The 27,450-nt window shown below is 32.7% G+C and overlaps 3 protein-coding genes across 4 annotated transcripts; 1 reads left to right on the forward strand and 2 right to left on the reverse strand.

Moving 5' to 3' along the window:
* Window positions 1-300: 300 nt before the first annotated feature.
* Window positions 301-3,058, reverse strand: LOC137821619 (two-component response regulator ARR17). The gene is made up of 5 exons (XM_068626301.1): window positions 2,535-3,058; window positions 2,265-2,392; window positions 1,252-1,329; window positions 824-891; window positions 301-728 (listed from the first exon to the last, which is right to left on the reverse strand). The coding sequence occupies exons 1-5, from the start codon at window positions 2,683-2,685 to the stop codon at window positions 440-442; spliced, it is 714 nt and encodes a 237-aa protein (XP_068482402.1). The 5' UTR covers window positions 2,686-3,058; the 3' UTR covers window positions 301-439.
* A 10,496-nt stretch (window positions 3,059-13,554) lies between these two features.
* On the forward strand, window positions 13,555-26,786 carry LOC137820075 (delta-aminolevulinic acid dehydratase, chloroplastic). 2 transcript variants are annotated; one of them, XM_068623859.1, is made up of 12 exons: window positions 13,555-14,082; window positions 14,171-14,282; window positions 14,641-14,714; window positions 16,410-16,478; window positions 16,559-16,642; window positions 16,736-16,805; window positions 24,022-24,077; window positions 24,429-24,550; window positions 25,123-25,194; window positions 25,290-25,371; window positions 25,464-25,541; window positions 26,358-26,786. In XM_068623859.1, the coding sequence occupies exons 1-12, from the start codon at window positions 13,831-13,833 to the stop codon at window positions 26,523-26,525; spliced, it is 1,239 nt and encodes a 412-aa protein (XP_068479960.1). In that variant the 5' UTR covers window positions 13,555-13,830; the 3' UTR covers window positions 26,526-26,786. The 2 variants fall into 2 exon arrangements, with proteins under 2 accessions (XP_068479960.1, XP_090151611.1); XM_090295485.1 differs by having other exon boundaries at window positions 13,605-14,082; window positions 14,171-14,301.
* On the reverse strand, window positions 20,826-22,988 carry LOC150025212 (uncharacterized). Its single transcript, XM_090295487.1, has one exon. The coding sequence runs from the start codon at window positions 21,900-21,902 to the stop codon at window positions 20,826-20,828; it is 1,077 nt and encodes a 358-aa protein (XP_090151613.1). The 5' UTR covers window positions 21,903-22,988.
* Window positions 26,787-27,450: the final 664 nt, after the last annotated feature.

Raw genomic sequence — 27,450 nt, forward strand, 5'->3', positions numbered from 1 at the left:
ACCTGTGTTTCATATCCTTTATCTTATAAAATGATTTCCAAAATAGAATTAAATTATGATATTATATACGCACTAAATTAAGTTTATGTGAATATTACAAATGGTATATTCTTGAACTATTCCTTCTTCAACATGAAGATGGAAGTGATAATATAACTTGGAAGGGAGTTAAAAAGCTACATGTGCAAAATATGGTTTTGTGAAAATTGTTTGACAGTGATTTAATTAAGTTGGGAAGTGGTATATGCAACAAGAGGAAAGGAGATAATAATGGTGATTTAAAGAAGAGGTAAATGGTAATTAAATGTGAATAACGATATTAATACTCACTGGGAATTCATTAAGCTCTGAGAATTGAGGAGATAGCCATAATTAGGATCATAGTCACAAACTATATAACAGGTATGCACCAAACACTCTCTATAGTGTTGTTGTTTTCTTACACCACAGCCAACTCTTTCATTTTGGGTCTTGATCTCTCTTGATGAGACTCCGCAGATATGGCCTTCCTTTTGCTAATACTGTTATTGTTATTGATATTGATATGGTTACTGTTAGTGTTACTGATGTTAATGATGACATTGTCATTCTCGGAATCTATGATACTGTTAGCAGATTCTTTTTCGCAAGAGTTTTCAAGGGATTTCAGAAAGTATGACTGAAGCTTATCCAAATCTGATAACTGAAGAGGCTTCAACAGAAACTCTTCTGCCCCTCCTTCCAAGCACCTATCAACAATTTCAAAATTTTCTCAATCACACGATTTTAAAAATTGCAGAAGAAAAGTTAACTCAAATTCTAAAAATGAAGCAAGAAAACTCACATGCTGATTCTGGAAGGTACATTTTCTGATGACATAATCACGACGGGAACATCTTTCCAAGAAGATCCCTGCAGCGGTAAGCAATGTCAAAACAAGAAAGAAAGTAAAACAAAAAGAATGACCAAATTAAAGAAAAGTGAGAAAAAAAAAAGTGAAAGCAAACTTAGATCCTGAGATCTGTAACTTTTCCTTTTTCTTTTATCTTTCTTTTTGCTGAAAACTACATTATCATGAGTGAGTCGTTTAAAAAAAATGATACGTGTATGTGATGGTGAATAAAAAGAGTAGATGAATGAAGTGGTGTGCAAGTATAAGTGTTGATTGAAGGAGAAGGGAATGTTTGGAATCTTTTAGAGAGTGTGAGTAGATGGTAAAAAAGACAGAGGGAATTTGGGGAAGGTGTCGGGGAATAAGAGTTGTGTGTTGACCTTGACTCGTTTGAGTAAATCATAGCCACTCATCCCAGGCATGCAATAGTCTGTCATGATCAAATTCACTTTGATTCCCTGAAATTCAAAAGATGCAGCAGAAAGTACATGTTACTGTTTGCTATTAATTTGGAATATTGAACCCCACTATAACTAGATCGATACGTATTACTGTCACCAAAAACTAAAGGTACCAAATTCCACAAACTTCAAGAAAATTCAAGAAAACAAAAATAACAACAATTACGACTACGTACACCCCATCAAAATTGTATTATTTTTCATGCCATGCTTACGGATTACAATGCCGTTGGATCTTCAAGAAAACTAGCACAAACAATTATGCATAACAAAGATAACAGTGTGCTATCTTATGCATTTGGATACATAATATGCATGCCCGATCTCAATGAATCGAAGTGGTGCTGAAAGAGTAACACAAAGTCACTTTATGATTCTCCAGATTAGCCACCATTACGTGATTCCACCACAAGAGTTATTTACATTAACAACAATTTCAGAAACTTCCTCGATCGTTATTAATTGCTGTATATATGTATCTTTCCAAGGTAATTTTTGGAGAAAATATATCCCATTTTAGTTTTCAATTTTAAATCTATAATTATATGAAGTGACTACTATACTTCTCTATGTTTTATTTTCCATTGATTAGCTTCCTCTCCCTTTAGAATTAACTAAACACTTCGATTTTTCTATTTAACTTTCATCTTCTTCCTTTTTTTCCTTAAAGAATCTGGCAATTGAATGCTGTTACTTAAGGGGGGAAAAAGAGTTTAACTACATGAACTAATGCTGCATTGCAACGAAATGGAAGCCGTGTGTTTTGAAAACTAGTTTTGTAAGCGAATTAAGCAAGAACTTACTTTCTATGTGCAGAAAGAAAAAGTCCACAGAATGAAATTACAACTCAAATCAATGGACTGGCTCAAATGTAGTACACAACAAGCACAACCATTGCAGATAGAAAGACAAAAACAGAATAAGATTATTACCTCTTGCTGCAATGGTTGAGGTGGAGGAGAAGATGGTGATTCTGAAGAGGTTGAAGAAGTAGAATCATGGAGGTCGTCAACCAAACCAAGATATTTCAAAGCCTTGTCTCCAGAGTCCACGCAGGTAACTGCTTAACAAATAATTAACACAACCATAAACCAAATTAGCAACACAGAACCTGCTTTATAAGATGGTATGGTAGTATAGTAACATTAAGATGCTAGGGAAGAATTAAAAAGAAAAAAGAAAAGGGTATATATTGTAGGAACCTTTGCATGAAGAACCTCTTAGGAGCCTCTCCAAAAGCTTCCTATCAATGACACTGTCGTCCACTGCCAACACATGAAAATGTTGCTCCTGCGGTTGGGGCTGTTGTTGCAGTTGTTGTAAGTGTAGTTTTCTGGTATCCACAAACTCCATATCAGGGTTGAGAATAAGCTTCTGAACACTATCTATGTGTTTATTAGAAATATATATATAGCTGGTTAAAATGTATATCAGTAATTCAGGGAGAGAGAAGGAGAGGGAGAGAGAGAGAGAGTGGGGAGAAGAGGTGGAATGTGATTATCCCTTGTAGCTTTTTATTTTGATTTTTGATTTTTTGTTTTGGTATTAGTGGGTGCATGAGAGAAAAAACTGTGGTGGCACAGTGGCATGGATGTGGTGTTGTTTTTGTGTGTGCTTAGCTTCTCCATGCTGAGATCTTCTCCCTAGATTCTCTCTACCTCTTTGGTACAACAACCACACATACATAAGCTTTCTCTCTCTTTCCCCTTTCAATTAGATTTTATTTGATTGCTAAGGAAAAACCCAAGATCTTTGTTCCCATTCGGTCATCATGATGATGGAAACAAGGTTGAAATTTTGGGTGAGGATTAATTCTGCCATCACTTTCAAAATTAAACCAACCCTTCTTTCCTAACTAATTAAACCGCTTTTACTTTCTAATTAATTTTCTCAACTACTTATATTAATATTCCAAGGCCAAGGCCAAAGAGTGGGGTTTATTTTTGTTCCCTTTCACCTTATTATTTTAATATTCTTGCTTCTCCTATTATTTTAATATTCTTGCTTCTCCACCCACTTCCTTTACTTTCTCATTGTAAAACACAGTGTTTCATGTTACTCCTAAAGTGCATGATGCATTGGGTAAGGTAATTTCGGAGACTTTTCTCCAACTAATGGATAATCTTACATCACCCTATTTTACTTTAGCCTAACATTTCGCTAAGGAATGTAGGATGTGTGACCCCTAATTAAATAGGATCATTTTCCTATCATCATTTTGTTGTAAAAAGGAGAAGTCCATAGAAATTAAGTTAATCAAAATTTTCCACTCATCATTTCATGTAACCCAAATGATTTTGGCTCATTAACCTCTATTTTTACTGTGAAGTTCGGCACTGAAAAAAAAATTGTGCTCTTATAAGAAAAAAGTAGAGAAATAGTAATTTTGATGTTAAATATCCTCACATGCTAAAACCCATCAACTCGCTATACATGACAAACTCATTCTGTCGGGCACGAAAAAAATCGAATAAACTAGCCAAATGGAATAAGATGTTTGAAATTAACTTGGCCAATTAAGATTCTATGAACTCCTATTCCAAATAGCTTCAACCTAGGTGATTATTGTGTTGTTTTCATCTTTTCAATACGATTTCTGGCTTGCTAGTATGATAGTCTAATCTTAATTAACATGACCCAAATTTACGCAAACAACAATAACAAGATCTTTATGAAATCCCACCAAATATGAGAAAATGGATGTTTTCCTACCTGAAATTGGACGCAATGTTGACATGGGGCAAGAAGTGATGGAATTTATTTTTGTTTGTAGTAAATTTGTAACTGAAGTGGGGAAGAGTAAAAACATGGAATAAATCTTGGATCTGGTTTAATTGGTGAGTTTGGGTAAAGAAGTCACATCAGAGAATGAGGAAGATTATAAGAAATTGTAGAGAATTTGAAGGTCTAAACAAGGAATGAGAAATGAGAAAAAGAAGAGGGACCACTAGACAGAGAGGAATGTGATAGAATGGCATGACATTTACACAAACAAAGGTTAGCATTAATGTTTGCATAGTAAATGGTAAAGGGAAGAAGAGATGTATAAGGGTGGGAAATGGGACCAAAATGGGTCCACTTGGGAAATTTGAAATCTTGAGTGGGTCCAAGGAAATATAATCTTTTGTGGGATCCCAAACCCATTCCTTTCTTGTGATATAGATTTTCCAATATTTGGAATCTGTTCCCATCGAGGGTGTCCAAAGCAGAAAGTTTTTCCTTTAGGGCTCAGTCAGTTTGTTCAAAAATCCTTTTTTTCACACTTGAGTGTGGGACCCAATTCTTGTCTGCCACGTGTTCCTTCCTTTCATCTCTAGACCTAATTATCGTCTGACATTGGGACACACTTCTAACGTGGTGCCTCATGAACCGTCAGATCACATCACTGTCATCCTCAATCATTTTTACTACTGGTCATTTTTTCTTCTCTTTTTCCCCTTTCTCTTTTATTGCTTTAATATTTTACACAATCCCACTCGCGTCTTTTTAAAGGACTCTTTATTTTCGCACCACACGCCACACAAAATAATCAACTTTTTTCTCTCTAGAAAAGCCCAACAAAACAAACCACACAAGCTTAAATTCATCTACAAGCATCAACCCAATAACAATCAAACACTTATATTATACTCACTTAGCCAAATTCTTCATCTACCATCTTACATACACTCCTTGTTTCTACATTTTATTGTAAAAAAGGTCGATTTTAATTTTTTTTTAACTAATACAATCTTAAATAAAGTATAACTTTGTATTTTTAAATAGCAAGTTCTATCGTTGCACTTTCATATTTCTTTTTCATTTTTCTCCGACTACATTGTTTGATAGAGTAATCCCATTATTGAGTATGTGTGAGAAGATTGATTCACGAAAAAATTGTTGTATTCAGTTTTTCTCAGCATTACAATAATTTTATTTTTGAGTTTTGTACTCCATTTTTTCACGTTATTTTTTTTTCTTTAAATTTTGTGACCGTAAAACTTAGCTCGATACACTACCAGTCACCACAAACAACCATCACTTGAAAATGAGGAAGAATGAATCACACTCTTTACTATACTTAAAAAATATATTGTTGAAATTAAAAAAATATATATATTATTGAAATTAAAAAAATATATATAGAATTACATTATAGAGGTGCATAGAAAATTTATCCCAGTTTATGTTGCATATATATACATCAATATCTTCCTTCATCTATAAATGGGTATTTAGATGTTTTATGTCCTGCACCTACCTTAATGCCAAATCTAAATTTATGTAATGGTCTTTTCTGGTGTAAAGAAACAAACTTCAGATTTCGTGGGATAGGGTATGTACAAAATACAATGAGGTGATGGTTAATTCTAGGTGTCTCGAATCTTTTGTAAGGAAGATGTACAATTTGTTTGAGTTTGGGTGATATAAAAAAAGCATTTCACAATTTGTAGAGTTTCAACCCTTCTTCCACTATAAATAATAATGCAGTTTTTTGCTTGGGTAAAAATAAAAACGAATCACATGCTTATAATATTTTCATCACTCGACAAAATGATTTATGTATCCATGACTCAATCAATCCATATCCATGCTTAACTTTAATGTAATATTTTTTTTATGATGACAAAATTAAATGGATTGGGAAAATAATTTTGATTCACTAATGCTCAACCCACATTTTCCTAAATTGGCTGGATTATTAAACTATTAAAAATCTATTAGGTGGTTAATTCTTCTTTAACATTCAACAACTCATAATTAAGATGTTTCATCACTTTAAAGTAGATTTTTTATGTTGGTTATTTTTTAGCAAATTACATAATTTATATAATTCATGTAGATATGAGTAGTGAAAAACAATTATTTTCATCAAGTGTTACATGTAACATAAATGTGACATTTTATGTTAATTAGAATTGTAATTGATATAAAAATATCACTTTACGGTGGATTGTAATTGTAATCTATATAAATTTGCTAAAGAGACTTTTTTTTTATATTAAAGTAGAAAGAATAAATTATTGTTATTATCATAAATTAAAAGATAAAAAAAAATTATGTATTAACGGAGAGAATAAGTTGCTATCCATAAATTTTGTAAGTTACATGTATTTTTATTTTATGTGACCAAAAGATTTTCTTAAAAGTCTCATAAAATGATGTCTACATTATCATCATTGGATTGAGTAGATGAGATTTTTTCTTTGTAGAAATGGTTTACAAAACTTTGTTGAAATTAATTTATTGGAGTACAATGAAAGGACTGAGTTACATTGTATTCTTATATCGGTTGTTTGTTAATAAATATTACATTTAGATATCAATAAATTGATTGAGTTTTAGTGGGCATACTACATAGGCAAGATATAGATTAATATTAGAGGCAAGATATAGATTAATATTATTTGGACATTGAACATTTTTTTGTTAAAATTGAGTATTATTTGGATAAAAGTTCCTTAGTTAAACACTAAATATTATTTGGAAGTTAGATACTTATGGTTAACCTGAGTATTCTTTAGAACACTGCAACAACTGACTAACACAAGTATTCTTTAGAACATCGTTAAGACCAAAATGTTTACAAAGAATGTGCTGTAAAAAAATCACATGTTCGCTCTCTAGAAAAAAGGGTAACATATTACGATGTATACAAGAGTTATCACTCTTTTAGATTGTTAATGAACACAAATATTAATTTTAAAATATATTAAGTACAATCTAAAATTACCTTTCGAATTCTATAATCCACAATACATGTTATAGTAAAGAGTATTTTGAATTTTACAATTTGATATACATAAAAAAAATAAAAAATAAGCGAAAAAAAATCCTAACGTATACTCAAAAGTGTAAAATTGGAATTAAAAAAATATGGAGATATACGGGGGAAGTATAAAGGTGAAGGTAGAATTTGCCATTTTCGAACTGCAAAAAAAACATATGTTTGGGCAAGTTCATCATTTTTATGCCCCCAACATTTTTATTATTTATCACTCTATTTTATATATGCACCATCAGCTTTTTGAAAAGCTTAGGCTCATTCATTTGGTTCAACGTTTTTATTATTTGCAACTTGCTTTTTTATATATGCGTCGTTAATTTTCTAAAAAGCCTGGGTCCATTCGTTTGACCCAATAGATTTATTCTTTGCTACTCATGTTTTCTATATACACTCATCGCCTTTTTTCTTAAATATGGACCCATTCATTCCGCCCACAGTTTCCATTAATTGAAATTCCCTTTTTAGAATGTTTCTTCCTGCAACTTCATATGTTCTTCTCTCACCTCCATAAATTTTTGTATTTCCAAAAATATTTCTATGTAATATTTTGAATTACATAATCCGGAAGTCTTTTTTCAAAATTTGTAATTAGCTTCTAGATTACATAATCCGGAAGCCTTTTTTCAAATGCATGATTAGTTTCTGGATTATATAATATGGAAGTATTTTTTCAAATGCGTATTCGGATTACATAATTTGAAAGCTACTCTATGGGGGTGGCACAAAAAGGGTAAAAATGTATTTTTCATGTTTTCTATGTGGTGGCAGAAGAACATATGGAGATGCATGAAGAAACGGTCCCCTTTTTAATATCTCCACCATAAGTTTTTCAAAGGTTGGGCCCACATGTTTGGCCCAGTGTTTCTGCTATATGCCACCCATTTTTACATACACAACCACCAACAATCTTTTTGTGATAAATAAAATAAAAATATAATTTTTGGCATCCATGTAACCTCACGTGTCATTTGGTATTTAATAAAAATAATCGTTTAAGTATTTGTATAATGTTACACATCATCTTATGTTCAATAGCCATTTTCAAAAAGAAAAAAAACTTCCTATTAATAAAATTCACATGAATAATCAACAATATGATGTATATTAATGTTTTTCCATAGTAGTTCCATCCATTTTTCGTATTTTTTTTGTCGTCGTTGTGACTCTAAATGTAACAAAAAGAAAATAAGTTAAAAATTAAAAATAAAGCATATGAAAAGTGATTTTAGTATAAAATAAAGTTATAAGTTTGCACAAAACATGTCATTAGGTTGATTGAAAATTCTTCTTTCAAATTCTTATGTATTGAGATGATATTTATTTATAATATTTTCTGCTTGATTTATATCGGTATTCTCATTTTATTTTCAAAGTTTGAACCTTTATTCATTATTTTGATAATTATATTTGACTGGAAAATACTTCTAGATATCCAGCCTAAATGATAATGTTTAACATAATTGAATGTTACGAATATATTTGAAATGTTAATTGTTTTATAACATATGTTCGTATTGATAAAAAGTTTTTATAAACACACTGTGAATCGATACTTAGAAGATAATCTTAATAATTTTGTATGCGATTAATCGATATGAATGATTTTTATATGTGCATCAAAGTTAATCAAGATGAAATGTTATATGTTTTTATGCATTGTAGATACAGATGAGTGAGAAGGATAAATGTCATTCTCAATTTTCTCAATTGAATTATTTTACTAATTTATTTTGTTTTCATCTAATTTTCATGCAAACTTATGTCAATCTCTTTCAAATTTAATTATTGTACATATTCATATACTTAAGTGAATGCTACTATTAAGATTTAAAATAATTATTTCTTATGAGTTTGATATTCGTTCTTAAGAATATATTACTACTTCTGACTTGGTACTCTTGCCGTAAAATAGTCAACAATTAACACTTTTTGTTTTGTTGTCTTTGGATGAATTACATATCAAGGAGCAATAAAAAAAATAAAAGGCAAGAGAAAATAAAATAAAAGAAAAAAGAAGCTTGACAATAAATAAATGTATTTTTAATACTATGATTTTTTATTTGATAAATTTTGTATGGAAATCAAGGGGCATCTCTCCTCTATTTTTTTTATATTTAAGATATTAAGATGTTTTTCCTCTTGGGTTGCCTGTGAATAGACAAATTATTTAAAAATTGTTTGATGTGTGTTTATGGTAGTTTGTCTTTGATATTAAGAAACTTGTCTCTCAAGAAGATTCAAATGTGAATTTAAATATATTTTTAGTATTTAAATATATTTTTATTTTTGAGTTATTTCAACTTTGAGATATTTTTAGTATTTATGTTTGTATGTTTGCTGGTAGATAATAAACTGCTAAATTCGTGGTCCAATTTTTTACAAGAAGGATAACTGAGGAAATCATGGATGAAACATGGTAAATAACCACAAATGATGGTTAAGGTTATGATAGAAATTTTTGTATTTTTGATTTTTTTTTTGGCATTAGATCTTTATCTACCTTGTAATTTTTTGAATGGGGTCTTATAATTGATTTGGAGACATTGCATTCTCCATCCCATGTTTTTAAACCTGCATCCTTATATAACTTATAAAAAATCTGTCTAACTTCTCTAAACCTTTTATTTGTCTTATAGTATAAGGTGGAATAAATTTGTTTCTCATAAAGTCTCAAACTCATGCCATGTTTTCTTCCATAATTCTGCATATCCTAGAAATCTTGAAAAACATAATTTACTTCCAAAACGATCAATTCTCTATTTGTTTTTTCATTGACTCTCAACAATTTTTTTTTGATTAAGATATCATGGACTTATCAATAAAGAGATTTTTTTTTTCAATCTTTCGGTGAAAATGATTGGAAACATCCTACTCAAAGTTAGTTTGTCATTTTCGTGATAAATTCATAATTTCTAGAATATTTTTTTTATTTTTTTATTTTTTCTCAGCAAAAATTGAATTATCATATACATTTGAGTTTTGAAACATCAATAACATTCAATTCAGTGAAATATATTTCTTTCTTGTTTCAATCATTAAAATGAGAAAAACAAATATAGAATCAGAAGCAGTTGTAATTATTGCTAGATTTAATTGAAGCGGTGAATTGAATATTGTTCACATTTATCTGTGACTCGTGAGGGGACAAAAATAGTGCAACAGAATTTGAAAATCAACAAGTAGTTGAAACTACAATTGGAAGTACTTGCAATTATTTTTATAACCTTGTGTAACTTGTTTCAGTGTACATTTATTATTTTATCCTCTATTTTTAAACTCAATTAACTATTTACAATAATAATCATATATAATAAATTTTTTATTTTATAATTATATTTATAAACATATTTTTTTATAAAATTTAATAAAAAATTATTTTAATAATTATGATAAAAAAATTATTTTTTTTCTATCATAATAAAAAGATGATACACATGCACATGTATTAATATATTTTTTCAATATATAGGAATAATATGTATTTAATATTTCTGTTTTACTCTTAATTGTTTTATAATGTAATTATTACATTTAAATATTTATAATTAACTTACATAATTATTTATCAAAAAAATTATTTTTTTATAATATCTATATCAATATATTTAAAGAAGATTTTCATTATTTTACTTATATATATATATATTATAATTTATAGTGATATTTATAAATTTATCATATATTAATAAAAATTATTATAAATTTATAGTATGACAATATTATATTAAAAATATTTAAAAAATGCGTTTCTATCTTGTCTTGTATTATAGCATTCAATTCAGTGAAATTTTCATCCATGTGTCAATTATTTACAATGGAAGAAAACTAGTTGCAAATTGATTAGTGATTTTTCAATACTCCAAACGGTTAGATTCAAAATTGTTTAATGGTGAAGCTATTCGATGGAAGATCAAGATTTTCGGCGCATCATATATATGTTATATAACTATTAAGTAATTATATTTTTATAATTAAGAGCTTGATAACAAATCCGTATTTATAAAAAATATGGTCATTTAGAGTATACACATTGTGAATCTGAAACATACAAAACCAAACTAAGGTGTACTATTTGTGGAGTTGGGTATGAAACATTTATGCATATTATTATAAATGCATTTTTGAGATAAAAGAATTTGACTGAGTTCTCAAATTTGACATTCCCTTTTTCTTGATTTATTTAAGATTGATGGTTGTTGTATCAAATTTCTCTTTTTCTATATAATTTTGTTCGGTTTTATTAGTTGTATTGTGTTTATGTTAAAATTTCCTGTATATAAGTAAAGTTGTTGAATTTTAACCCATTCTCTTATATCAAAGAGTTTTATTAATGTTTCATTTGGATCCGAATATCTTCACTCAGATAGAAAAACAACTTTTTTTTTTTTTTTTATATTTGGATTGATTCAAATACAAAGACAGAAAAACAAAGATTTAAAGATTTGTGGGAGAGAAATAAGATCACCCCTATAAACACGGAAGAAAAGTTAAGAAAATTTTACATATTATAGTCAAAATTATTCTTATATTTTATACACATATAAAATAACACTTTATATATATTAAAATAAAAAATAAATAAAAATAAAATAATTAATTATAAACTTTATAATATATAATCAATTACGTTGTAATTTATTAGATATATAATATATTATAAATTTTATAAGATAATCAATGGATTGTAAATCATTCACTAATTTTTTTTTCTTAAAAAGATAATTTTTTTTAAGTTAAAAGAAATAATTATTTTATTAAGTTTATTTTCATGTTTCTGTTTTGTTCTCAGACTTCTTGTATAAAAGTCATTAATTTAAAGAGGTAAAAAATACTTAGAGAAGGAAACACAAAGATGAAGATGGAAACAAAAGTGTTTATTTATTTATTTATTTTCATCGACTCTTCTAAAGGAAGGAAAGAGATATTTATGAAAGATGATGCAATCATATATTTGTATTTGTTCAGATGTAACATTATTAGTGACACTAAAATTATTAAAATATTATTTCTCATTTGTCTATTTTATTAGACAAATTGATGAATTTAATTTTAATAAATCTTATTAAATATATAATAGATACATATAACCTCTTTTATTCAATTTTTAATATTAAACATAACTATATATAAATAATAAAATAAAGAATGAAATGCCATACAACTTTTTACTTTTAAGTAATTATTTTTATAAATTTAAATAATTACTATAATAAAAAATATCTATACAATAAAATAAAATATTTTTTTACAATTAATTTTAAAGAAATTCTTTTTATAATTTAATAATATATTTTTTATTTTAAATATTATACATTATATTGTATTATTTTGAATTAATTAATTAATAATTATACAAGTAATTATTTTTAATTAATTACTTGGGCATAGTATTTGAATGGTGTATGCAGACCAATACTCTTCATTTTCAGTTCCATCAAATAGTCTTTTGTAACATGAAAGATCTGTTGCAATGTTGTTGTTTTTATTTTCTATATTTATTTATTTTTACATTTTTCTTCTTCTCATTTTTAAGCATTAAGTGTAGCAATTGCATTAGTTTTTTTTTTAGGATTTTGCATTTAGGGTAGATAGATACTTCAATATTATTTGTGCGTTCAATATTAATTAATACTAATTGACTTTGATTTTTTTATAATTATGTCCTCTATTTTTTACTTGAAATTAACATGATTACATCATCAATAATAATAAAAATAAATACTAATTTATGTTTATAGATTCAACTTTTATGTTATTGTAGAGTTTAATTTTTTTTTCTTCATTTAAAAAAAAATTTAAACTAAACATTTTTAATTTATTACTTTTTTTTATTTTTATTTTGTAAAAAATTATTTATTTATTTATTCATTAATTATATTTCTAACTATTTTAAACATTAAAAATACTTATTTTTTAATGTATTCAAAAATTAAAATTATTAAATAAAATAAATTATTTATTTATTTATTTTTTGAAATGGTGTTAGATAGGGAAATAAAAAATAAAAGGGTGCTAGATAGGGAAATAAAAAATAAAAGGGTGCTAGATAGGGAAATAAAAACAAAAGAGTGCTAGATAGGAAAATAAAAACAAAAGGGTGCTAGATAGGAAAATAAAAGTGTAAATGATGCTAGATAGGGAATTGAACCTATTTGTATATGTATTTTCGCTAGAATTATATAAAAAATACAACTTTTTACTTTTAAGTAATAATTTTTATAAATTTAAATAATTACTATAATAAAAAATTATCTATACAATAAAAAATATTTACAATAAAATAAAATATTTTTTTTACAATTAATTTTAAAGAAATTATTTTTATAATTTAATAATATATTTTTTATTTTAAATATTATACATTATATTGTATTATTTTTAATTAATTACTTATAAAAATAATAAAATTATATATATATATATTAATATAAAATATGAATAGAAATGCATTTGTTTTGGTAAGACTAGAGAAAACATTGTACTAGTGTCATTTAAGAGAAGTATTGAATCATGTGTGTAAGTCCTCACTTATCCTCTTCCTGCAACTCTCTTCTCATTGGTTTTCTGTATTCTCTGCCTCATCCTATAACTCCAACTTTCCTTTTCCTAATTCATTCCCAATCCCATTTTTCAAGCATCACCACAAATTCTCTAAAATCATCGAATCAATCTAAAGTTAGAGGGCGCCAAAACCTTCAATCGATCATTCTAGGCGTTATATACAGCAATCAATGGCTTCTTCAATCCCTAAGCCGCCCTCCGCCTTGAATTGCCAGAGCTATGTTGGTCTCCGACCGCCGCAGAGGACCTTCAACTTTTGCCTTCCTCAAGCTGCCACAAAGTCGTTCCCTTCGCGCCTTTTCGTCGTGAGAGCCAGCGATTCCGATTTCGAAGCCGCCGTTGTCGCCGGAAAAATTCCGCAGGCGCCTCCCGTGCCGCCTAAACCTGCGGCTCCAGTTGGAACTCCAGTGGTCCCTTCGCTTGTGAGTGTATTCATTTTTTTTTGCGTTACTGAAACTAACTCCGCATTGCTTCGCAATGGTTTGATTGATTTGTTGGATTTTGTATCAGCCACTTCACCGGCGTCCTCGTCGGAACCGGAAGTCGCCTGCGATGCGGTCGGCTTTTCAGGAAACGAGTATTTCGCCTGCGAATTTTGTGTATCCGCTCTTCATTCACGAAGGTTGGTCTCTTTGCACAAGGTGATTTTTTATAACTTAGGACTTAATTGCTTATAAGCTATAAGCATTTTGCGTAATCACTGTTCTAGTTTCATTTCATTGTTCACATTCATTTGTACTAAAAATACTATAAAGGAACTGAGTTTTATAAATCAGAGACTAAATGAGAATTTTAATAAGTCAAGGACCGATGATTTTGCAAAAGCTTATTTTTTTATTTGTTTGTTTTTCGTTTTTCACTGTCATTTTTTGCTACAAATACTATTTTTTCATTTTGTATGTATTGGGTTCTAACATAGACTAGTATTCTCTTGATTATTTGAGTTTGGATCATGAGAACGTTTGAGTTTGAACATGCAGGCGAAGAAGATACTCCAATCGGAGCTATGCCTGGATGCTACAGGCTTGGGTGGAGGCATGGACTTGTAGAAGAGGTTGTATCTGCTACTGTTTATGTGTCTCTCACTGTTATGCATGACTTAAAATGAATCCCTTGTTTGCCTCAAGTTTTTTTATTTTATTTTTACGTTCCTCAATTTTAGTGCTGAAAGTCATAAAGTGAGTGGAATTTTAGGGATGTATTAGAGTGAATTACAGGTTAACAAAATCAAACCATTCACAATTAATAATGAGTCGGGGGTTAGAGATATCTCTCTACTTCTGTTTTAAAACCGGACTGGCTAATCAAAGCAGAAATCCGGTGAACCAGTCCATTAACCGGTTCAAATTAACTGCAAAGCCAGCCCCTAGAGAAACTGGTTAAAGAACCCAAAAACCCTGGTAAAAAAATAAGCAATTAAAAACCAACCTAAAATATGCCATTTAAAATAATTATTAAAAAAATAAAGACCAACCTAAAATATTTGTTATATTTTTATTCTGTCTAAACATTATTAATAAAGATTGATGTCTATCACTGAAATTTCAATTTAAGTATGATAACTTGTATTATTTGAAGTTTTATATACATTTTAAAGGTTGAGAACCTATAAATTTATGTTTTATTTTACTTTTTAGCATCAGAAAATTATGATCTTATGTTTTTTTAACATTGTTTTACATATTATTTAACTACTATAATAATTTTATTGATACTAGTCAATTTCTATTCAACTACGGTTGAATGTCTAAGTTGGTTCAGTGACCGGTTTTAAAGATATAATTTTCTACTTCTATGAGATGAGCATATTTAATTGGAGATTTATTAGACTTTCTTTTGATCGCACAAGTCTCAGAATTTTTCCTTTGCTTTAATGTCACTTCTATGATAATCAAGATAAAAATATTCTTTTGTACTCTACTACTTCTACGATTTAGAACTATAGGTCAACCCATTAAGAGCGATATCGAGGTAAATGGTCTGTCTTTGTACTTGATTAACGACAAATCTACAACATTGGTTGATCTATGTAGCCAACCCACCACGTGGGAAGAGACTTTGTTGTTGTGGTTGTGTATATGCTTATAGATCTGCTTCATTGTTTTGAGTACTGTTTTAGGTACTTTTTAGAAGTTCGAAGTTCTTTCAATTTGATCAAGGAGTTTTACTAGATTTTATTGTTCCTTTAAGTATCCGACCTATTTGAATAATGCCTTTCTGGGGAAGCTGGCAGATTTTGCTTGGGTACTTTTCTTATATAGTACTAACGGAAACACAAACGTTATTGCACCTGTTTGTCCACATTTTTTTTATTATATTATCATATTTTAGTTAAAACAATGTTGGAGAAGCAATATAGATTGCAGATTTGCATGAAAGAGGAAGAAAAAAAGACATAATTGTATTGTAGAGCAATGTTATATGCGGTTATTTTAAGTGGATGAATAGTTTATCCCTAGTATTTTTTCTTTTCTTTTTCTTTATTGTTGTACGCTGAACATAATAATAGTTGAGGTTCACAATATTGAAATTTAAACTATACTTAAGGGCAAATTAGGAATATGAAATGTATATACAAAATGGGGGTATCTCCATTATATATTGTTATAGATTTTAACTAAGGAGTAGAGACACACATGAACCCTTTTTGTTGTTTATATTCCTAAACTATGTGGGTGATGTTATTTTGACTATATCTTGTATAACTCATTAAAGTTTAGTAATTTTCAGTGGGCATTTTGTTCTTTAGGTTGCAAAAGCACGGGATGTTGGTGTTAATAGTATTGTGCTCTTCCCAAAAATTCCAGATGCTTTGAAGGTTTTATTCTCTCTCCTATAAACTATAGGTTTTCAGCAGGATAACTAGCACAATCTAATATAACAGCTTTCCCCCTTTAGTCTCCCACAGGAGATGAAGCATACAATGAAAATGGTTTAGTGCCTCGGACAATACGTTTGCTCAAGGATAAGTACCCAGACCTTGTAAGTGAACATGATTTCCATAGTTTGAAGATATATTTAGTGGTTCATGTAGAAAGTTAAGCCAATGACATTTCTCCTTCAATCTTTCTTCAGATTATCTATACAGATGTTGCATTAGATCCTTATTCATCAGATGGGCATGATGGCATAGTTAGAGAAGATGGTATGCAATCAAATTTGTCTTTTATACTCATAGTTGGAAACCTCTTGAGAAAAATGCAGAAAAGTATAGGTTTTTTAGTTGGTTCTCTTTATATTTGTATCAATTGTATCAATGTTGTTATTTCCCACACCATGTGGACCTAAAAAACATGGAGCATAATGGAATGCAGATCAAATAACAGAGACAATCAGCAAGAAAATGGATATCTCCTTTAGGATTCCTGAATCAGGTAACTAATACCGTGTATCTCAGCAGGAAAAATAAGGAAATCACAATCTAACAGTAATTGGTAGCAAGCTACCAATCCAGAGCCACAGGGCCTCTACAATTCACGTTTACAGTGAATCCACTTCTAACAGAATCCTCGATACTCTCTCTCTCCTCTAACCACCTATATATATTACTAATGCTTATACCCCTTATATCCTCCATACATATCAAGCCTGATTCAGGGCCACGTCATTCCTCTTAACCCCTCTCTTATTCTTCTTCTCATACACTCTCCAAATCTTGGGCTTAGGACCATATTCCTGGCCCAGTTGTACCTCAGCATTTCTATCAATGCCACCCACATCAGAAATGACCTTGTCCTCAAGGTTAAATTCTGGAAATTGACCCCTCAACACAGCATTGTCCTCCCATGTGACATCATCAATAGATTTATTCTTCCATTGGATCAAACTTTGAGGAATGGAAACTCCTTCCTGAACTGTTACTCTGAAGCCCAAAACCTTTACTGGATATATCTCTTCTTCAGCAACAACCTCTAATTCTTTAGACAATTCTCCCAGGATATGGTAGTTCCCAACTGCCTTCTTTAATAAGGATATGTGAAAAACGGGATGGATTTTGGAGTAGTCAGGTAGTTGAAGCTTATAAGCAACTTCTCCAACCTTCTCAATGATCTTGAAAGGACCATAAAAACGTGCTGCAAGTTTCTGATTTATCCTTCGGACAACTGATTGTTGCCTATGGGGCCTCAATTTTAAAAACACCCATTCACCAATCTCGAACTGCAAATCCCTCCTCTTCTTATTGGCATACACTGTCATTTGCTGCTGGGCTTTGAACAAGTGCTTCTTAAGTTGATCCAAAGCCTCATCTCTGTCTTTTAACTCCAAAGCAACTGCAGCTACCTTTGTTTCATTGCTCAAGTATCGCAGCAATTTAGGAGGTTGTCTCCCGTACACAACTTCAAAAGGGGACTTACCTATAGACACATGATAAGTAGTGTTGTACCAATATTCAGCCCATGGCACCCAATAGGCCCAAGTCTTGGGTTGATCAGCCGCAAAACACCGAAGATAGCTTTCAAGACACCTATTGATAACCTCGGTTTGCCCATCTGTTTCGGGATGATAGGCGGAGCTCATTTTGAGTGTCGTACCCTGCAATTTGAACAATTCCCTCCAGAAATGGCTCACAAACAAAGGATCTCTATCACTTACAATGGAACTAGGAATTCCATGAAGTCGCACCACCTCCTTAACAAAGACTTCTGCCACAGACTTGGCAGTATAAGGATGCTTCAATAAGATAAAATGACTATACTTGGATAGTCTGTCTACCACCACAAAAACCGCTTCAAAACCTCTGGATTTAGGCAAGCCAGTCACAAAGTCCATGGAAATATCCTCCCATACAGCATTGGGAATAGGTAGAGGTTGTAAAAAACCCCCTGGAGTAGTTGCATCATATTTCTGTCTTTGGCACACATCACATGCTCGTACATAATCCCGGATGGATTTCTGCATTCCCACCCAGTAAAGATTCTCTGCAATACGCCTATAAGTCCTCAAAAATCCAGAATGGCCGCCCATAGGAGTTTCATGAAATTCTTTCAACAATGAAGGAATAGAGGGAGATTTAGCACCCAATACCAAACGACCCTGGTACAATAAAACCCCTTGCTGCACACTATAACCCGGTTTAGCCATAGGATCTTTTATCACCTCCGCCATTACCTTCTGAACAGATTCATCATTCCTCACTTCTTGTAGTAGCAGATTACTCCCTAACCATATAGGAGTGTGCACCAGTGCAGAAAATGCACCCTCATCATAGCAACGAGACAAGGCATCAGCAACTTTGTTTTCGAAACCCGGTTTATAACGCACTTCAAATTGATAGCCTAACAACTTTGCCAACTAGCACTGTTGGTCAGGAGAGGAAATCCGCTGCTGTAAAAAATGCTTCAAACTCCTATGATCAGTGTACACAACAAACTCCTTGCCCAATAAATAATGCCTCCAATGTTGAATGGCAAGGACTAAAGCCATCAACTCCTTTTCATAAGCAGTTTTCATCAAGTTGTTGTCAGACAAAGCTTTGCTAAAATAAGCAATTGGTTGTCTGTTTTGCATCAACACAACACCTACTCCTCTCCCTGCAGCATCGCATTCAATTTCAAAGGGCACAGAGAAATTAGGCAGCAAAAGAACAGGAGATGTTGTCATAATTTTCTTTAACCTCTCAAAAGCTTCCTTAGCAGCCATACCCCAATTGAAACCATCTTTCTTTGTCAATTCGGTCAGAGGTTTGGCAATCTTGCCATAATCCTTGACGAACTTCCTGTAGTATCCAGTCAAACCCAAAAACCCACGCACTCCTTTAACATTCTTAGGTTCAGGCCACTCCAAGATGCATCTAACCTTTTCTGGATTCACAGAAACCCCTGCACCAGACCCAAGTAATCTACTTGCAAACATCCAAATTTACACTTAGCCATGTTAGCAACAAAACACTGATCCACTAACACCTGTAGCACTTGTTGAAGTTGCTGTATGTGCTCCTTTTCATCCTTGCTGTACACCAATATGTCATCGAAAAATACCAACACAAACTTTCTAAGAAATGGCCTAAAAATGTCGTTCATTGTGGCCTGAAAAGTGGCTGGTGCGTTCATCAATCCGAAAGGCATCACAAGATATTCGTAATGACCATTGTGAGTCCTAAACGCAGTTTTGTGCACATCATTCTCATGCACACGTATCTGATGATACCCTGATTTTAAATCAATCTTCGAAAAAATTGTTGACCCATGTAATTCATCCAACAATTCATCCACAATGGGTATAGGGTATTTATCCGGGATAGTTACTTTATTGAGAGCTCTATAATCCACACACATCCGCCATGTTTGATCCTTCTTCTTGACCAAAATGACTGGGCTAGAGAAAGCGCTCATATTGGGCTGAACAACCCCTGCCTGCAACAGCTCCGCTACTTGTCTCTCAATTTCAGATTTTTGGTGGTGAGGGTATTTGTATGGCCGCACATTGACTGGACCACAATTAGGTAACAAATTGATTCTATGCACCTGATCTCTTACTGGAGGTAGTGTTAACTTGTCTGTAAACACTGCAGGAAACCGCTCCAATACTTCCCGCACATTGTTTTGACCCAATTCCATTGCATGCTGCTTCTCTTCCAATTGAGTCCACCACCCTTCACCATTCCAGTCCCGCTCTTGGCCTGTCAAGAAGGAATTGAGACAGCCATGTCGAACCTGTCCTTTTCCTTGACCCTGTAATGTTACCAGCTCCCCATTATGCCAAAACTGCATAGATAAATTTTTCCAGTCCATTACCACTTTCCCCAATGTGCTCAACCATGATATACCGAGAACCACATCTAACCCTCCTAATTCCAACACCAGAGCATCTATTACAAAGAGCCTAGACCCCAGAAAAAGCTTAATTCCTTTACACGTGCCTTCGGACATAACCCGATGGCCATCCCCAAGCTTGATTCTCTTAACAGTAGTAGGGCTTACTGGTAGTCCCAAGGCGGAGGTCAATTCAGGTGAAATAAAATTGTGGCTAGCTCCACTATCGACCAACACCTCCACAACCACATCAGCTAATTGTGCCTCCAACTTCATGGTATTATATTCTCCCATCTTTCCCAGAACCCCAATAATTTTGCACTCCGCCTCTGGTTCTTCCTCCTCCTCGGCATCTTCTACCTCCAACGCTACTATTTCTCCATCTTCATTCACTGTTTCTCCTTCCCCCAATATCAACACACGTAGGGAGCGTTCAGGACATTTGTGCAAGGTTGGGTGATACTTACCACCGCACTTAAACAAAGCCCCTTTGCTCGCTGTTCCTCCATCTCCTCACTTCGCACTCCCCGCCACCGTTCCGAAGCTCTACCGCGGCGGTCGCCGTCGCTCTTCCGTCCCGTCGAGCTCAGCGATGAAGTTGGGTTCGCGTTCGACCCAAAAGAGCTCCCTGTTTTTGCCGGGTTGGGCCAACTTAAGTTTCCGGGTCTATTCATGTCCTTCTGGGTCGGGTTAAACCCACTACTGAACTTAAGCCCACTTTCTTCTCTTCGGCCCACAAACCTTTTCCCCACAGCTTTTTCACCCTCGGCCTCGTCTTCCTTAATCTCCTCCTCAACATCCTTAGCCATCCTCATCATCTGCATCCGATTAGAAGGATTCAGAGTTCTCACCCTTCGCCGGATCGGAGGTTTCAACCCACTCATGAAGTATCCTAAGTATTGCTCCTCCGGCAATCGACCCACCTGCGAGGAAAGCAATTCAAATGCTTCAACAAACTCTTCAACTCTTCCAGTTTGACGGAGCGTGGATAATTCTTCAAACGGGTTTTCCAATCTCCGGCCACCGTAACGTGCGATCAATGCCCTTTTGAGTTTTTCCCATGATAGCTGATCTTCCGTCTCCATCAGTAAATTGAACCAATGGATCGTGGGACCTTCCATGCTCAAACGTGAAAGCTTCACCCGCATATCCTCCGGTGTGTTCTGGACATCGAAATATATTTCCGCACGAGTTATCCAAGCCACTGGATCTTCGCCATCGAACAGTGGAAGCTTCACCTTCTTCCCGGCGAGTCGAGACTCACTCGAAGGCAAATCACCACCCGAGTTTCCACTCGATGCCTCTCCTTCTCTATTTCCCTCCTTCAGTTTGCTTAGTTTCGCGAGAACTAGACTCTGCTGCTGCATCTGTTCGGACTGGAGCTGCATCTGTCGAACCAATGCGTCGAGCGTGGAGGTAACATGTCCCACTTGGGTCTCCAAAGCGTCAATCCGATCACCCATCTTAGGCATAGGTGGCTTCCTTGGCATCGACGGTCTTCTCCGGGCTGGGTCTTTATCCGGCAGGTCGGACCATTTAATGGAATGCAGATCAAATAACAGAGACAATCAGCAAGAAAATGGATATCTCCTTTAGGATTCCTGAATCAGGTAACTAATACCGTGTATCTCAGCAGGAAAAATAAGGAAATCACAATCTAACAGTAATTGGTAGCAAGCTACCAATCCAGAGCCACAGGGCCTCTACAATTCACGTTTACAGTGAATCCACTTCTAACAGAATCCTCGATACTCTCTCTCTCCTCTAACCACCTATATATATTACTAATGCTTATACCCCTTATATCCTCCATACATATCAAGCCTGATTCAGGGCCACGTCATTCCTCTTAACCCCTCTCTTATTCTTCCTCTCATACACTCTCCAAATCTTGGGCTTAGGACCATATTCTTGGCCCAGTTGTACCTCAACATTTCTATCAGAGCATGTGTCATATGGAGATATAAGTTTGGTTCGGTGGTAAAAGTTGAAGAGAGGAAAAGAAAGGGCATGGGTTCGAGGTCTTCTCACTAACCGAAACTAACATTTGTCAATAAAATATAATGTAATACTGAACATGATTTCTTGACTTAATTCATGAGAATTCTGTGAATTTGAGGCGTGCCTGCTAACTAAGAATATTCTTCAGAGATGATCTTGCTTTATGATGAGAAGTGGTCCTGAAAAAGTATCAAATTGCTCCCAATATTGTTACACTTATTCCTCTTGCTTCAAACCTATATAGATTTTGTAAGGATGTTGGATCACGAATTGCTCCAATTGCCTAACTACAACACACCTAAACATTGACCAAATTAGGTGTAGTGCCAGATTTCACCCATTTAAACCATGACAAAGCAGATCCCTCCTTGCCTTTGTAACTGCCTGTATCCTCTCCCTAACTGAATCCCCTTCAACTGACAATGCTTCCCATCCTTGTTAACTAGTTGTAGTAGGCATGTACTTCAGCAAACAGAGGAATATCTATTGTCTCTTGGGTCAACTTGCCTGTCTGCCTAAGGCCCATTTTTGAGTCTTCCATTTTCTGACTCCTGGTGATGCATTTCTCCCAAGTCCCAACCATACGTTTATTGAAGAAGCGGATAAGATTTTCAAGAAGGTGTTCAATCTTTTTCATTCTCGCTTTGTGTAGCTCACTGCAAGATTTCAAACTACTTCAAAGTTTCTAAACATCTCTCCCAAGAAATCTCTTGCTTTCATTCTTGTACAAAACGTGTACTGCTGTCCCTTGATCTTTTATTACTTTTGATAGAAACCTGGTTTCTTTTTACAAAGAATAAGGTAATCTCCCCTAATTATAGCGCTGCAGAACTTTGAGGGTCTGCACCTCCTCATACCCAAAGGCCCCAATTCTCTCACTAATTACAAAATGATATTTTTTTCTTAACTCTATTTATGTATGGCTACAAGTGATACCCTTCGCTGACTGAAAATAACTATGACTATGTTTTGTTTTTGTTTCGTTCTGGGTTAGCAGATAATTAGGATCACAAGAAGAGAATAGGTTTCTACTTTGGTATTTGAATCACCATCATATGTGTACCGTAAGTTTTATGGTAGAATGTCTACCTCCTTATAAGCTAACCTTAAGGTATTTTGGGATCACAAAATGAAATTATTTGGAATTGAAATGTGAATAGAATTAGGAAGGAACGGAGTTGCTTGGAATGGTAAGTATGTGCAATGAAAATATATATATCAATATAAATAAAGTTAGGCTATTCCAACATGGAATTATATACAAAATACAAGGTAAGAAAATCAGCATTGATTCATTTCATTTTGCAACAAATGGTTATTTGTGATTCTGTGGAATCAAGACTCGAGATTTTTTTCCCATACTACCCATGAAAAAGACGAATGGAATGTAGTGGTGACTTCTACTTTTAGTTTTGTACTTGTTGAATTTTTTTAGTATGTTTTTCCTTTATTCCAATAGTATTATTATTCAAGAAGAAAATATTCTTTCTTTAGAAATAATTGCTGTCGATCTAATGTGTGTAGTCTGTGGCTGTATTTGTTTCCTTGAATCAACTTTAGTATGTGACTTCTTCATTAATTAAATTATATATGCTTGATATCCTGTAGGAGTTATTATGAACGACGAAACAGTTCATCAGTTATGTAAACAAGCTGTAGCCCAGGTAATGACTGTGTCTTCTATGTTCTTTTTCAACTGTAAGCTGATACTAATTATTTTTTTTCAGATTTCCTAAGCACATGATATTATGTTCATTTACTTCCAAATAAGTGTCATTTGTTTCATCTATGGATGTGATATTGATTCTTGTAATTAATGTTCAACATGGTGGTGTCGAGATTATAAGAATAAAATAAAATAGGAAGGAACCAATGCTCTATGGATATTAATGGTTGATTATACTGAAAAGATCATCATATGCTTTTATGCTCCCAATCTCGATGGTTTCCTGACTACATTTCTCTATCACTTCACTAACATCATGTTTGTCTCTTTGTTTTTAATTTACTAAAAGGCCCAAGCTGGAGCAGATGTTGTCAGTCCTAGTGATATGATGGACGGTCGGGTAGGAGCACTGCGTGCAGCTCTTGATGCTGAAGGCTTTCAGCATGTTTCTATAATGTCCTATACGGCAAAGTAATTTTTACTTGCCATTTATTTTTCTCATCTCATTTTCTGTTTATACAAGCTTGCACTGGAAATTACTGAAAGCCTAGTCAGCAATGGAGATGTATAGATGCATCCAAATTAGAAATAACTCCAATGAAAATAAAAAAGATAATTTGAAAATTGAACTAAAAAATAACTAAAGATGTAGTATTGTATTTCATTGATCCATTATAACTTAGAAGAATGAGTTTATGGAGAATCTAGGGCTAGTATCAAACGATATCTATTATCTAGCATAGGTTATTCAAGAGATCCAAAATGTGTGGGATATTGATTCACCTTTTTATGTGAAACAGTCCATTTTGAACAAGCTGGTTTCTTTCTCATCCAACTTATAAGCAATTTTATCATTCTTACTGTAATGACCTATCTCACTATTTTTGCTAATTGTTAGAGTTTATTCATTGACAAACAGGTAAGAATATAAATTATACTTGACAAGATGGATTGGTAGAGGTTGTTATTGGCTTCATCCACCTCCTTTTTGTGTCTGGTACATAATTTGGTCTAAAACAATGCCATTTATCTATTGCCAACAGGTATGCAAGTTCTTTCTATGGTCCATTTAGAGAGGCACTTGACTCCAATCCCCGGTTCGGAGACAAGAAAACGTATGTATCATCTTGAAATTGAACTTACCATTCTATATCAATATTACATTACTGACTCCTGGTTTGTTCATAAATATGGCCTGGCTGAACAAAAGTTATCAGATGAACCCAGCTAATTACAGAGAAGCTCTGACTGAGATGCGGGAGGATGAATCTGAAGGAGCTGACATTCTCTTGGTTGGTTCTCTTTTTTTTGTGTGCACTTGGGCGCAATTTATGCTCACTTTTACAGATACTAACTTTACAAACATGAACAAATTGATTTGCAGGTGAAGCCGGGTCTTCCTTACTTGGATATTATAAGGTTGCTCAGGGATAATTCTCCTTTGCCAATTGCAGCATACCAGGTTCTTTTCTTTACCCATTCTAGCACTAAGCAAAATATTCTGATTAAAAGATTGATCAAATATTTAATAAATTTTATCCGGTGAATTCTGCATTAAGCTTGCTGCAAGCGACAGAAGACTATCTATATAGTAGACAAATATAAACGCCAATTAATCAAGCTGAGGCACAAGTTTCTGGGTGATTTAACAGCTATTTCTCTTTGGCCGATATGCTATTAGATGGCATCAAATTCTAAAAAAATGTTTGAATGGAAATTTGTTTCTATAATAGTATTATATCCGTGGCCTTTAATTCTGGCAATTTTGAAAATATGAAATCCTTGCCCTGTTAATTAAATTTTTAACTATCAACTAATGAAATGCTGGAAAATTAAGTTGAAGAAGAAATTTGTTTGATATGCTAGTTTATTGGCAGTTTATTTTCAACACTTATTAATTATAAATTACTCAGTCTACGTGTTCTGAAACGATTGTCCAACTTTTACTTGCTCTTCCCTGATCCCTCTGTGAGGTCTGGAACGTTGTTTGGACAGTGGAAAATGTATGAAAAGAAGATAAAATACAAAAAGCAGTTGGTGAAGAATGGAAGCTAGTGCAAACAGAATATGAATATTGTTCATCAAAGATTTAATGGATGCAGTTATTCTTGATAGTGATATCCTAAATTATCATGCCTTTAAAGCTGGGAATAAAAGGAAACCTCTGCATACTTTAATGTGAACGAAATGATTAGTTCTGAATAGTTTTAAAACAAGTTTGTTTTGCTTTATCATTTTCACCACCCTTTTTTCTTATAATTCTTAATTAATGAAACAGGTTTCTGGTGAATACGCAATGATAAAGGCTGCTGGTGCTCTCAAAATGATAGACGAAGAAAAAGTTATGATGGAGTCACTGATGTGCCTCCGAAGGGCCGGCGCGGATATCATCCTCACATATTCTGCTCTGCAAGCTGCCAGATGTTTATGTGGAGAGAAGAGGTGAGAAATTCTCCAATCATGTTAGGCATTGTTCACGGAGAGACAGATGAGATTCTCTAATTATGTAGAAGGCTGAAGGGACTCCCTAATAACAGCATGTTAAGCTGGAATTTTGTCAATAATGACTTTGGGGTATGCGTATAGCGCGATAGAGAGACATGTTCGTAATAAAATATTAATGATGTGGTTTGATTTATGTATTTAATAATCCAATTGGAATTTGTAGTAAAAGATAGCTGATAACACCATTAAGGTGGTTTTCTGAGATGCGGATGAACATTGCTTTTAAGAATTTAAATGCAATGTTGCACAAGCCTCTACAGTAAGATGTTCTTGGAAAGTACCGAGAAAGAAATCTATTTATAGAAAGTAAAGACTTAATTTACATGACGTAAATGTCAGAGACTTGGATCTCTTTATCACATACCCGAACGCCCTCTTTGTTTAGGGGGTGAGTCTTGTCTTGTATGCGATGAGGGATTTCTGGCTGACATTTGTGTTTAGATCAGGTGATCCGTAGGAAACAACCAAATTAACCTACCTGTAGTTGAAGAAAAGGTTATTGATTATATATTGATTATAATATGATAATAATAATAATAATATATAATAACATAAATTCATATAACAATAATGAAAAAAATTAATAATATTAGCAATAAAAATTAGCAATAATATCAATAAAATTATAAATAATAATCAAAATAAAATTATAAAATAATTCTAATAAAATTTTAAAATAGTAATAATAATCATCAAAATACATTTCTAAAATTATAACAATATTATTAATAATATTAATTTAATTTTAATTTTAATTATATTTTATTATTTTTTATATATTTTTAGATGTATTGAGAGTGGGAAATAATTTGTAGTTTGTTTCCATTGAGTTCATGAATTATGAGAGTACTATTTTGACCAAACTT

Source organism: Phaseolus vulgaris, chromosome 9 (genome assembly GCF_051622355.1).
Source record: "Phaseolus vulgaris cultivar YP4 chromosome 9, ASM5162235v1, whole genome shotgun sequence".
Classification (NCBI taxonomy): Eukaryota; Viridiplantae; Streptophyta; class Magnoliopsida; order Fabales; family Fabaceae; genus Phaseolus; species Phaseolus vulgaris.